Below are 12,208 nucleotides of genomic sequence, written 5' to 3'. Positions count from 1 at the left end.
TGTCTCTCTCTGTCCCCAAAATAAATAAACGTTGAAAAAAAAAAAGAGATATATTGATACGTACCCATACACATGCCACGTTGCCCGCAAAAAAGTAAATGGCTTCCAGTTCAGTACAACCTGACTAGTCATAATTATCTAGCCAGAGGATAATATTTAGTGTCTGCGAGGCACAGTTTTTCACTTTGACTCTAATGCTAATCAAGGGGAAGGGGTTTTGCCAATCAGCTTGAGTATTTTAGCTGTTTTGGGTAAATCATTCCAATAGAGGAGAAAGCTTTCTAAGCTATATTCAGTGAGGGATGCCTCTCAGTGTCAACTAGCTCCTTTGCTCTGACTAAATTCTCATCAGCAAAATGGGGATAAAATTAATTTGCTAATGAAAATTAGTATTGTTTATTTTTATAAAAATAATTTGTTCAGGATTACATATAAAACTCTTAATGAGTCTGGGTGATGATGGCAGTGATGACGATGCAGTGGAATCCTTTGGACTGCAAGCAACAGGAGCCCCAATTCAAAACCGTAAAGGATTTGTTGCCTTGTGTAACAAACAAATTGTAAAGTATTTTGGCTCCACAGTTGTTAGCCTCATGGACCCAATTCTTTCTTCCTAATGTGCTACTAGCACTGTTATTAATAGCCCTCATGGCTGCAAGATGGCTGCTTCCGTTCCCGTCATTATATGCTCACATATTAGTGCCAGAAGTATACACATGGACAGGTATGTACACATACACATAGATACTCCACAGTACTTTTTTTTTTTTGTCTCTTTTTGAAACTTAAAATTTTCTCTGCACATATTTCCTCCAATTTACAGGCCAGAACTGAATTGCATGGATGCCATGAGAGGCAAGGGAAATAAAATTAACATGATGGTTTTGGAATCATCTGTATTCAACTTCGGAGGCTGAAAATGGATCAATCCTTTCAGCTGGTTCAAATTATTTACCTAGTGAGTAGCCTAAGTGATGTGATTTCAACCTTCCCCACATAGGGTTAGTGTGATTTTTTTAAAATTACTTTTACAATAGGATATAGCAGTAGTAGAAGGAATTTGAAGACATCTCCTGAGTTCCACTTATATCCTTCTGTTTTCCCCACTTTGTGGGGGAAACTATTTCCCACTGATAATTAGGCTTAATTACTTCAACCACAGAATAATTACTGATCCTCATTTTTTGGGGGGAAGGGTATCTTCTTTGCTCAGTGGCAGGAGGACCTAAAGTGGCAAGAAGGTCGTGTCAGCAACCAATTTGAATTGTTGTACCTCTTATCAATATTCTTCCTTTGGGTAAGACTTCTAAACCAGTAGAGCCCAGAAATAAGAGAGGCAGAATAACAAATTTTACAAGTGGCTCACTAGTAAAACTAATGTTGCGGATGCTTGGAGACCTAGCCCAAAGCAATCTCAGTCTTTTCCTTGTCTTTAGAATTTCAGCCACGGTTGCTCAGTCATGATTAACTCTAAGCCAATCATGCAATCCCTTCTATTCTGTTCCTAACTGGTCTAGGAATGTTCCCATGATTCAGTATGTCCATTAGGAATCAACAAAAGTACACTGAAGGCACCTGAAAGGATAGTTTTCTTCCTAATAAGCGTAAGGAATTTGAAGAGAATTTCTTTGTGCTCTTTGTGGTGAGGATACTTTCATATGAGCATGTTATGTTTTGAGTGATGGTGGACAACTTTTTATCAAAAGAAGGCAAAAGTAAACACACCTTGAGAGTCCATGATATGATCAGTGTATCATGGAAATAACTCTGGGATAACTGCTCATATCATATATGAATATTTGAATTCAATATGCCTATCAGGTTTGTTGTCCTGCCCTTATTTTCCAAAGTAACATTTTCTTTAACATATTAGATGACAACCAAAATCCAGAACATAGATAAATCTCTCAATCTTTCAAGACACAACTCTCAGTTTTAAGGTGTTTTTTTTTTTTTTTTTATAATACTATCATACAAAAGAGAACAGATATAGATTCATAGACTTTCAAAAAGAGAGAGGATTACAAGTAAAATAGGTATCAGATTAACTGTCAGTGAACAAGAGGGCATTTCAATTATTCAAGCTAGGTGTCTATCCGGTTAGGAACACATATTTATTTACACATAGTAAGATTACCGATAATCTATATTAGCATGTACAGAACGAGTCCCCTCAAATGTTATTTTACCAAAAAACCAAACAACAACAAAAAACTCCAAAAGCCACTATGTCAGATAAATTTGAATAATACCGTATACAATAACTTCCTCTTTCATATTCAAACTGTATATAAATATAATAAAGGCTCTGAAAAGTTATTCTTTAAATAAGCCAGCTAATCATAACATGTCATTTATTAGATTGGGGAACTCTTTTGATTATCTATTATCCTGTGGAACAATTATTCCAAAGAATACATTTGGGAAATGCTTATCTGTACATTCTGATGACACCAATTTCTGATAGGGTTTTCTATCCTTAGGAATAAAAATAGTTTTCATCATTGTTGCTATGCTATGAAGTAATGGTAATGAGCATTTTGTTGCTGTATATTAGAGCAAAAACTAAGATTTAACATCTGAGTACAAACTTCTGAGTTCCTTTTTATAATGGAGAACTACAATTTCCTGTTTATATTTTAGCTGGACAAACAACAAAAAGAATCATTATCTTTAAAATAAACTGCTTATGCACTTCCCTCTAAAATGTGTACACAGGTCAAATTTAAAATATTTCTTCTCATAATAGACTCTATCTATCCCACATCACTAATAACTATGCATAAAATTGTATGCTTGTGGGCCATCCTTTATGAACACAAAGAAAATGTGCTTGTATAGTTACAAAAAAGACTACTTTTCCCTGACCCCAATGAGAATATAAAAGACTTTTTAAAAACATGCTTACACAAGCAAAAATAAAAACTATAATATCTTGAAATTAAATCATGTTTGCTAAGAAAATGTTTCATACTAAATGGAACTCAAGGAATATAGCTAATTGGGGGATAAGAAAAAATTACTTTATTATAATACTGCTAGCAGAATAAAATCAACACACGTAACTTGTACATGCAGGGGGAAAACAGCCTAACATAATGGATGGTTTTCAGCACATTCCTTTACTAGAATGTGGTCACCTGCCACAAAGTACACAAGCTCATGCACAAGATCAAGACTTTACATACAGCTGAGATCACAACGTCATGCAGATAACAGCAGCGTGCTAGATAATCGTACCACAAACTGTGCAGATGTTCTCCCCCACCCCATGAGCCACTGCCAGCAGTTGCTGTGGAGTTTGGTTACCCATATCCGTGACATGAACGATGTCCTTTGGAGAATCTTGTTCCCTGTGGCTGTAAGTATTCTTATTTTTATAATATTTTAATGATGCTTGCTATCAAAATGATAAGTACAGAACTAGAAATTATGGAAAAGTAGAGTTTTTATAACACTGAATAATTACACACATCATATCTCAGGTACTAACAATAAACAACACATATTTAAACATATCATCAAAACTAATTTACTTCTCAGGCTTAAATGAACCCAAAATAACACATTTCATGACAGTGCTCCAATGAGGGCAGAAAAAAACATCCAGAAAGTACTTTCTGATTTCTAGCACTCAAAAAACTTGGCAAGAGTCATTCTAAGACCTGGCTAAAAGTATGACTCATACAGATAATTCTATATAAAAATATCTATTAGGATAACTCTTTGAATTACATGATTCCAATTCTGAAGGCTTGACTCAGATAAACAACCAAGTTGATATTGTGTATATTAGTCAATGAAATAAAGTAAAGATTATAGTCATTAAAATACTTTCCCTCATTTCTCTGTATCTACAAGTATATTTCAATGTCCTTCTTTGTCTATTTACAACCTGGGTGCATTCTGATAAAGATGGGATTCTATTTTGCTATCAGGCAACACATGCTGTTACTGATGTTCATAAAAGCATAGAGTCAGAATTCTGGAACCATGAGTCACTCTGAAAGGTTCAGCTCTATGCCTCCTGGCACTATGTGCCCCTTTCAGAATAGTGAATTCAATACTTCTGGAATGCTCCAGGATACCAGGCAAGGGAATGAAGAAAAAGAAAATACAGCCAACTCTCAATAATAATGGAAGGTAGGATGGATAAGTAAAATCTGAAGATCTAAAATCTTATTTTACCTAATAACTTCAATCCCCTCTCTTAGTAAACATTCGACTTAAAAAAATTTTTTTTAAGTTTTGTGAGATAAAAAGAGGTCTTTTAATTTTACCCTATTTCCTCTGCCCACCCCTCCAAACACAGTAGAGGAGGTGTAACAAGAACTCTGTAGTCTGATATATGTAGCTGCAAAGATGGAAACATATTTTGACATCTAGCTTTTCCAATTTAGATATTTAAAACTATCGATATCATATTCTACTATATGAGGGCCTATCTATGGTTTAATCTTTGCATAAAAATGATGGTTTATAATTTGTTTTAAAAATTGATACTCCTTTAGCAAGGCATGACTACTTACCATAATCAACATAAGCAGTTACATCCAACTTTTCTGACTTTGTAAATCTAAAACTCAGTACTTACCAAGTTATATTTCCCTTAGAATGTAACATTTGCAAGTGATATGAATTGGAGATGACAGTTTTACTCATTATCAGCATAATTCATGACAGGAACCAGAATGCCTTGATAAATTGGACATAAAAGGTTGGCGCTGGTGTTAGCTGCCTTTCGTCATCCTTATGTACTATTCTGCCTCAGTTCTCCAGCAATCATCATTAGATTAAACTTAAGGGATTAATGCAAAATGTGTATCTTATTATAAAGTTCGTCATAAGAACGATTTTAGTTAGCTACAAGTAATGTCTAATTTGAACAAACAAGAATAATGAAGTCTCTGAAACTATGACATTCTTCAAACATGTCAGTATAGAAGAATCTCTCGTACACAGTAGCTATGCCATAGAGCACGATCAAAAAGTGACAGGCTTACTATTGCTATATATTTAGATGGAAGAGAACTTGGATTCGACCAAAAATAAAGTAAAAACATGTATTTTATGATAAAATGCATCAGAACAAAATTGCAATTAAGGGCCAAGTTACAAAACCTAAATTTATGATAGTTTAGTTTATCCATTCATTTGCCTTCTAAATTAAGAGTCCTCTATTCACTGAAAGTCGAAACAAACAGTAGTGAGAACAAATTTCTTAATTTCAATATTTATATCAGGCTTTATAATACATATGTTTTGTTATATTTGTGGTGCTAAGACATAACTGATAATGTATGCATGGTGTTATTTTTTTACTTGTGTACAAGAAAAATTTAAGAAATCGTTTGTAATAAGTGAAAATCAATTTAATATTAAAAATGTCATTTGCATTGGGGCACCTGGGTGGCTTGGTCAGTTGAGCATCCCATTCTTGATTTTGACTCAGGTCATGATCTCACGGTTTGGTTCATGAGATTGAGTTCTATGTCGGGCTCTGCGCTTACAGCGCGGAGCCTGCTTGGTATTCTCTATCCCCTCCTCTCTCAGCCCCTCCCCTGCTCTCTTTCTCTCTCTCAAAAGAAACTTTAAAAACATGTCATTTGTATTATGATAAGCACATTTGTAAAATCAGTATTTTTGTCCAATATTAAAATATTGTGCATGGGGGAGAAACATTTTTCTAATTCTAACATACCAAAAGTTAAGATATTTTTAAAAATATTTTGCTGCGGGGCACCTGGGCAGCTCAGTTGGTTAAGCGTCTGTCTCAGATTCAGGTCAGGTCATGTTATCATGGTGTCATGGGTTCGAGCCCTGTGTCAGGCTCTGCACTGGCAGCATGACACCTGCTTGGGATTCTCTCTCATTTCCAATCTCTCTGGCCCTCCTCTACTTGTGCTGTCTCTGCTTCTCTCAAAATAAATAAACTTAAAAAAAAATTTTTTTAAGTGTATAAAAAGTATTTGGCTACATGATTTAAATAGTTCTTAATACCCCTACAAGAGATGAAAAAAGTTGGTTTTTGAAAATTTAAATTAATATCACTGCCAGTTATTTTATTCCACAGAAAATAAGTCACCTAGAAGCAGTAGTTCTGAGTGCTGTATAATTTCCATTATATTTCTTTTTTTTTTTTTTAATGTTTATTTATTTTGAGAGAAAGAGGGAGAGTGCCAACATGGGGAGAGGCCGAGAGAGATGGAGAGAGAGAGAATCCCAAGCAGGCTTTGCACTGTCAGTACAGAGCCCAACGCGGAGCTCGATCTCACAACTGTTGAGATGATGACCTGAGCCGAAATCAAGAGTCGGATGCTTAACCAACTGAGCGGCCTAGGAGCCCCTCCATTATATTTCTAAGAATAAGTCTAATAGACATTTAAACATTTCTGAGAAAAAAAAAATTTCTGAGAATTTGGAATTTTCTAGAATGATAGTAAAATGAAAGTAGGGGAAAAATCAGTGAAAGCACTGTTTTCACATTTTGATCATCCTAATATATTACAATAAGAGGTAATTAAATAGTTTCGAACATTCAACGACCTGTTACTTTACTTGCAAGTTTATTATATTATATTGCAGCAAAGCTGAGACAAGGTGGTAATCAAGTTCATCTATTATAAATATTCAAGTTCTCCACTTACCTCCTCTGGGTTGGCATTAAAGGTGAGGCTGCCTTCATCCAACTGCATATACAATTTTCTGAAAGAAAATCCTAGAGGTGGGTTCTTATTATATATGGAACAGTGACCCCATGTGGATTTACACAACCTATAAGATGAAATCAGATGAGAAAACATTACTATACAAGTTAAATATGTATATACACGCTATAAAAGTAACATACAATAAAATTGTAATTTATAGCTCTAATGTTGAAAATGTTAACTTCTGTAACTTGTTTGTTTGCCTATAGAGTATGATTGACAAATGCCTTCAATGTGGCGATTCTGATAAAGATTCTGAGTTATAAAGATTAATATTCATGAGTTTCATCTGAAGTTAAATATAACCTATTGCTAATAATAGCAATGACAGATATTTATTTATAACATTTACAGAGTACTTAGTAGATGCCAGGCACTATTTAAAACATTGAAATAGTATTAACTTGCTTAATCTTTACAACAATGCTATGATGTTGGTTTTAAAGATAAAGAAACACAGACACAGTAAGAGATTAAAAAGTTGATTTGAATCCAAGGAGTTTTACTCCAGAGTTAGCAATCTTAATCAAAACAACTAAACAGGATTAAGTTGCTATGTCTCCGTTACATAAAATTGTGTGGGGGTAAAGATTGCTAGGTAGGGAGAGAACCTTTTTTTTTTTTTTTTAACAATACATATAGTGATAGCAGGCAAACTAAACAGAAATTATAATGCTATAGCTTCAGAACAGACATAGTTGTGTGTGTCATTAAGCTTAGCTGCTTAAAATCCTGCTTCAAAATACTATTTCTTTACTATCACAATAACACATGATTGTTTAAAAATTCTATGAAACCTAAAATGCAAATAGTTCATCTCAAAACACACTATTTTTGAAGACTGGGATAGTTGTGTCCAACTCTGTGCAAAGAGTAGCTACTGGTTATTTTAAAGCTAAAGTTTTATATAATTACAATGCCCAGACATTCTGGATATATGCCATAGATCATGAAATCTAAGTGCATTACTCTAGAGACACACAGAATACTGAAATTCTATTTTAGTGCACTTTTAATGACTATCCCCAAATTATCGGATTTTGTGTGCTCAAAAACACCTACTTTTAGTAACAGACATTAAAATACTTTCATTTTCTGACATTCAATTGATTTTTGGCTCAAACTTCTTGTCACACACATATAATGTACAAGTTAAAAAGCAAAAGTTACTGTTTCAACCTGTAACATCAAAATTGTGAGGATAGTGGGTAAAATATGCAATTTAATATGAGAATAACTTCTTAATAGGTCATTTATATCCTTGCATTATTTTTAGCAACCAAACGTAGTCACTGATTCTAAAATAGTGAATTTAGGAACTTCAGAAGATTATCAATATTTTTGCAGCTTCTTTAATCCTCTAGCTTTTGACCTTTATTACTGAGCTATGTAACAGAACCTTTCAATATTAAGTATTCCACACATCCAAAGTTAAAATAAAATTAAGGTAGCCTTTAATTTAAAATTGAAGCAATTTATCACTAAGAAACAAAAATCCAAGTGTCATAAAAACAGGCATAACAATGTGGTAAGAATAAAGGAAGCACTTCTTCCAGAAAAGAACACCAGATTTAAATCCCAGATGAAGAATACATTCTGATTGAATTCAGATCAGCTTAGAAATAAGCTTTTTTTTTTTCAAAGTTCATATACAGAATTACAAATTAAGCTTGCTAGGAATACTAAAATGCAGAAAAGAAATTTTAAATAAATAATGAGCCAGTTTTAAAGTATTTTTATTTGTTCTTTTGCCAGTTAGGGAATTAATAACTGTAATTTAAACACTACGAATTAATAGAATTTCCTCTTATGTCCTTAGTACCCAAGCTATAACACGACGATGAGAGAATAAGATGATGCTGATGATTTTTATCTATGTAGAGGCTGAGAAATTATATAATACTGTAATTTTGTAGCATGAGAAAGCCTCAATTAGAAATGCCATTGTTGGTAATGCCTTTTTATTAAAGTTTGACTATTTGGATAATTTATTAATTCTCTCATTAGATTTTCGTTTTCATTTAGAAATTATTTATAGTCACAAAAAGACCTTTGCTTTCAGATATGTTTTACATAATTAAAGTCCCATTAAAAAATGAGACTTAAAAAAAGAAAAAGAGAAAAGAATGAGACTTAAATGAACCTTAATAAAGAATGCTAGAAAGCTCAATAGCCAATGATTCTTTTAGGTTTGGGTCTTTCACACCCAAGTATATGATGCTATGTAAGGAGTAATGTCAGTTCCATAAAACAGATTCTACTCCAAACATTCTTAAATTTATAGGTTAAATTTAAACTGATATAATCACTGCTATAATTTCTATCATCTACCCTCACTTCAGCAAGGAGATTATCTCCTTGCCTTCTACTATCTGACTACTTCATTGATGAAATATTGGTTAGAAAAAATAAAAAGTAGATGAAACATTTAAAGTTGATGTTAACGAGCACCTATGATAGAGGAAATACGTAAATAAGAAAACACACAATCTTCATACGGGAAGCACAAACTATACCAGGGACGTAAACACTCTAAATTTTGGATTATAAATTCTCACTTAATTTGTAAGTTTTAGATTTTTTAATTTTTAAGGTAATCTCTACATCCACTTACAACCCCGAGATTTTCAAAATTTCTATTTACCCATGGGGTTTTTTTCTTTAAAAGAAATTTTTTTGTGTTTCTTTTTGAGAGTGAGAGAGACAGAGCATGAGCAGGGGAGGGGCAGAGAGAGGGAGACACAGATTCTGAAGCAGGCTCCAGGCTCCGAGCTGTCAGCACAGAGCCCGACGCGGGGCATGCGCTACTGACTGAGCCAGTCGGGCACCCCAACAGCTTGTATTTTTAGATTAAACTGGTCATTTCTGATTTACGATAACTGCCACCTCCTGACTGGTTACTTCTAACTGTAAAATTTTCTTTTAAACTGTCCTTTTCCCACTACCAAACCTGACTGTGATGATAACTCCATGTCTTTCCAGATTTTAATAAAGGGCCAAACTACAAACCAGGTTTAAAAGAAATACTTCATAATGCATATACATCCATTACAAAGAGAACATGCAAGCACCGTTGTGTTTAGAGATGCCTGAATCAAATGTGTTAGGTTGAACTCACCCTTGCCAGAGAAGTTCATCATTTGCAAGGTCCTGCCAAACACATGAAGCTAAGCAGAGGTCAGTCGCATTCAGGTAGGACAAGATGGTAAAGCTTAGCTCGGGGGGCAACATTTCCAAATTAATGAATCCTTCCTGTTCTTTAGATTTCCGTGCCTTCAAGAGGTGATATATATCGATGCCTCCTTGGACCTGTTTCCGATGACTGGTGTTAGAAATGCTGCTGGCAGCCATCCTCCTGCTCTGCTCTCTGCTGAGGTAGCCTTGCTCACTGTAACCTTCGTGCTGTAGCTGCTGGTTTCTGGCCACTCTCCACAGCCCCTGACCCATCTGCAAGCCTGGGAGAAAGCCAGAATGTATTAAGAAGGTTAACTCTGACCCGAAGCACTAATTTACCAGAATTAACCTTCCTCATTAAAGCATGTTAAAAGGAGTAGTAGATTACAAAGAAGAACTGGAACCTCCTAAGTACAAAACTTCGACAGAGAAAGTTGCAGAAATATTTGATTTGATATCAAATCACCTTTATCCCAGTTTGCTAGCTGCTTTTAAAGTCCACAGGTGACATAATCATTTTTCACATGGTGAGATTTAAAAGTTACTGATGTCCTAAAGACTCTTACAAATTATAATTATGTGGACTTATGGGCCAGTATTAAATGCAGCTCTGATCAGAGCACAGGACTTTAGTTAAAAGGCCTCTAGACCCTGCTTTTTATCACAACTCGGGCTAAGCTAAGCTAGCCCCTTTTAACCAAACTCCCAGATGCATAACAGCTGTGAAACAGGCTTTTCCTTTAATTCTTGCCAGTCTACACTTAAGTTGTAGACTGTAATAAAATGTAACATAGGCCCTGAAGTCTAATTCAGAAACCTTATAAATTAGACACCTAGAACTCCGTGATAAATAGCTTAGTAATGACTATTTGGTTTTGTTGTTTCTTTAAATAAAAATCAGAATTTAAACTGATTTTCCAGTTCTTCTCCAGACAGACCCATGGGTTCCTCAGAGGCACCTGGAAAAAGGTAGGAGAAGAAGAAGATGTGCCCCGGGCCTCCTCTACCTTCACTTGACCTCCAAACCAGAGCGGCTCTACATTTATCTGTTAGAAATATTGGACTGCTGCTATACAAATATTAGGAAACTACTGGCCTAGGCTTCCTATTTGATCTTGGCTTTAAAATAAGTAACTTCTCCCAGGCTAATAAATTTATTGAGAAAAATGAAATCAGGAAGAGCTTTTAACTAACACAGATATTCCATGATCTCTTTTCCAAAATATTCTTGTTTTACAAACCCAAGTTGACTGCTAACATGTGTGTATGTGCATGCAATTTAAAAATTGGGAGAAAAAACTATTTTTCATATAAAGGCATTAAAGTAACTTTCATAGCATCATGTAACCTTAAAATAGTTTTAATGAGCTGTTTACAATGAGAATTAACAGAAAAAGAAAGAAAGAAAAACACCATGGATGAATAGAAATTTTGAAAATTCTTAGGAATTTGAAAATTGAATAGAATTTCAAAGAATGTCAAAGATATTTTTTCAGGATTTAAAGAGGCATGATCCACATTTATGTTTACTGAGTTATTGGCTATTATTTAGATAATGGACATTGTAATAGGTTACTCATTGATCAAAACAGAAAAACAGTCCAGGATAATTTTTCACTCTTCCTCCTTACAGTTGACTGCTTGCAACCCCAACAGCTTAAGGTATGAGCGGTACAAAGAGAAGGAACATATTAATAATTTTCAAACGTGGGGAGATTTATTTACAAAGAAACCACAAAAAATAATCTTTTATCCCCATAACACATACGACAATAATGGTTGGTGATTAGAATAATTAAATTTGTATTTTTTTAATTTTTTTTTTTTTTTTTTTTACATTTACTTATTTTTCGAGAGACATAGAGAGACAGAGCACAGGTTGGGGAGGGGCAGAGAGAGAAGGAGACACAGAGTCCAAAGCAGGCTCCAGGCTCCGCCGTCAGTACAGAGCCCGATGCAGGGCTTGAACACACAAACCGCAAGACCATGACCTGAGCCGAAGTCGGACACCCAACCGAGTCACCCACGCACCCCAAATTTGTATTTTTTATATAGGCTCTTAAGAGATTGAACAGACAAGCTCCAGAGCTGCAGAAAATATTTACAAAACACTTATCTAACAAAGTACTGGTATCCAAAGAACTTTAAAGTCAACAATAAGAAAACAGCCCATGTAAAAATTTGCAAAAAACTCAACAGACACCTCACCAAAAAAAAGATATATAGATAGCAAATAAGCATATAAAAAGACACTCCACATGTTATTCTACAATCTCAAACCAAAACAATGAGATAGTAAATACCATACATATTAGAATACTTGA

The 12,208-nt window shown here is 34.5% G+C and overlaps 1 protein-coding gene across 1 annotated transcript in view; it reads right to left on the bottom strand.

The window, feature by feature from the left end:
- Positions 1-12,208, bottom strand: part of FBXO8 (F-box protein 8) — a 46,642-nt gene that overhangs the window by 17,382 nt on the left and 17,052 nt on the right. Inside the window, 2 exon segments of the mRNA XM_032592876.1 lie at positions 6,648-6,774; positions 9,829-10,165. Coding sequence (XP_032448767.1) covers positions 6,648-6,774; positions 9,829-10,157 — 456 coding nt within the window. The 5' untranslated portion in view covers positions 10,158-10,165.

Source organism: Lynx canadensis, chromosome B1 (assembly GCF_007474595.2).
Source record: "Lynx canadensis isolate LIC74 chromosome B1, mLynCan4.pri.v2, whole genome shotgun sequence".
In the NCBI taxonomy this organism is placed as follows: Eukaryota; Metazoa; Chordata; class Mammalia; order Carnivora; family Felidae; genus Lynx; species Lynx canadensis.
This window is presented reverse-complemented; position numbering and strand designations above follow the sequence as displayed.